This window comes from Parus major, unplaced genomic scaffold (assembly GCF_001522545.3).
Source record: "Parus major isolate Abel unplaced genomic scaffold, Parus_major1.1 Scaffold583, whole genome shotgun sequence".
Taxonomy (NCBI): domain Eukaryota; kingdom Metazoa; phylum Chordata; class Aves; order Passeriformes; family Paridae; genus Parus; species Parus major.
In genome coordinates, this window is record NW_015379471.1 from 2,271 (window position 1) to 4,360 (window position 2,090).

Genomic DNA, 2,090 nt, shown 5'->3' on the forward strand with positions numbered 1-2,090 from the left:
CTTTACCTGCGGCCCCGCCCGGCGCCGGACGAGCCGGGCCCCTCCCACCTGAGCCCGTGGGACCAGGTGAGCTCCGACCCCGAACCGGGCGGGGCCTTCGTCCACCTCATCGACGAGCGCGGCGTCTACTCCACGGCCAAGCTGGTGCCCGGTGAGGAGGAGGAGGAGGAGGAGGAGGAGGAAGAAGAAGAAACACCTGAGGGCGCCGCTCACCTGGAGATCCGCCGGGTGATCGTGGCCGAGAAGCCCTTCCAGTGCCCGGCGTGCCACAAGGGCTTCAAACGCGCCTGGGAGCTGCTGAGCCACCAGGTGGTGCACACCGAGGCGCGTCCCTACACCTGCCACCTGTGCCAGGCCACCTTCAAGCGCCACTCGGACTTCAAGAGCCACGGGCTGGTGCACACGGAGGAGCGGCCGCACCGCTGCGAGCTGTGCGGGAAGCGCTTCAAGCGCTCCTCCAACCTCCAGGAGCACCGCCGCATCCACAGCGGCGAGCGCCCCTTCACCTGCCCCAGGTGCGCCAAAGCCTTCAAGACGCCCTACGAGCGCCAGCGCCACGCCCTCACCCACCTGGCGGCGGCGGCGGCCGACAAACCTTTCCGCTGCGGCGAGTGCGGCAAGGATTTCCCGGCGGCCAACGCGCTGCTGCTGCACCGGCGGCAGCGCTGCCGGGACAAGCCGCACGCCTGCGGCGTCTGCGGCAAGCGCTTCACCTACGGCCACTCGCTGAAGGTGCACGAGCGCGTCCACACCGGCGACCGGCCCTTCCGCTGCGCCCTGTGCGGCAAGGCCTTCAAGCAGAGCAACGCGCTGGCCTCGCACGAGCGCGTGCACACGGGCGAGCGCCCCTTCGCCTGCCGCACCTGCGGCAAGGCCTTCAAGCAGTCGTCGTACCTGGCCATCCACCAGCGGGCTCACACGGGCGAGCGGCCGTACGGCTGCGAGGCGTGCGGGAAGGCGTTCGCCCGGCCCTCGCTGCTGCTGCAGCACCGGAGGGTGCACAGCCAGGTGAGGCCGCACCAGTGCGGGCACTGCCACAAGTTCTTCAAGGACCTGGCGTACCTGGCGGTGCACGAGAAGGTGCACACGGGGGAGACGCCCTACAAGTGCGGGGTGTGCGCCAAGGGATTCGCGCACCCCTCCAACCTGCTGCAGCACCGGCGCGTGCACCGCGACACCTGAGCGGCGGGTGAGGGGGGGACGGGGGTGCTGGGACAGGTGTGGAGCACAAAATTGTGTTTTTGACCCCCAAAAAATGGCAGCAGGAACACCTGGACTGCAACACCTGAGCCTCAGGTGAAGGACTTGGTAACTGTGAGCCAGAACAGGTGTGGACCCCAAAATTGTGGGTTTGACCCCCAAAAAATTGCAGCTGTGACACCTGAACTGCGACACCTGAGCCCCAGGTGAAGGATTCAGTACCTGTGAGCCAGGACAGGTGTGGACCCCCCAAAATCACTCATGGACCCCAAAAAGGTGCGCCACCTGCAGGTGGAACACCTGGAGCACCTGGTGGATGAAGCTTCAGGTGGAGGATTCAGTACCTGTGAGCCAGGACAGGTGTGGAGCCCCCCAAAATCACCTGTGGACCCCAAAAAGCTGCAGCAGCAACACCTGGACTGTGACACCTGAGCCCCAGGTGGAGAATTCGGTACCTGTGAGCCAGGACTGGTGTGGACCCCAAAATTGTGGTTTTGACCCCCAAAAAAATGGCACCTGTGACACCTGGACTGTGACACCTGAGCCCCAGGTGAAGGACTCGGAACCTGTGAGCCAGGACAGGTGTGGACCCCCCCAAATCACCTGTGGACCCCAAAAATCTGCAGCGCCTGCAGGTGGAACACCTGGTGAATGAAGCTTCAGGTGGAGGACTTGGTACCTGTGAGCCAGAACAGGTGTGGACCCCAAAATTGTGTTTCTGACCCCAAAAAATGGCAGCTGTGACACCTGGACTGCAACACCTGAGCCCCAGGTGGAGGACTCTGTACCTGTGATCCAGGACAGGTGTGGAGCCCAAAAATCTGGAGCACCTGGAACACCTGGAGTACCTGGTGGATGAAGCTTCAGGTGGAGGATTCAGTACCTGTGAC

The 2,090-nt window shown here is 64.2% G+C and overlaps 1 protein-coding gene across 1 annotated transcript in view; it reads left to right on the top strand.

Moving 5' to 3' along the window:
- LOC107199329 (zinc finger protein 501-like) overlaps positions 1-2,090 on the top strand; it is a gene marked incomplete at its 5' end in the record, with an annotated part of 3,616 nt that continues 1,526 nt past the window's right edge. The window contains one exon of the mRNA XM_033511755.1: positions 1-2,067. Within this exon, the coding sequence (XP_033367646.1) occupies positions 1-1,182 (1,182 nt within the window). The remainder of the gene's footprint in view (positions 2,068-2,090) is intronic.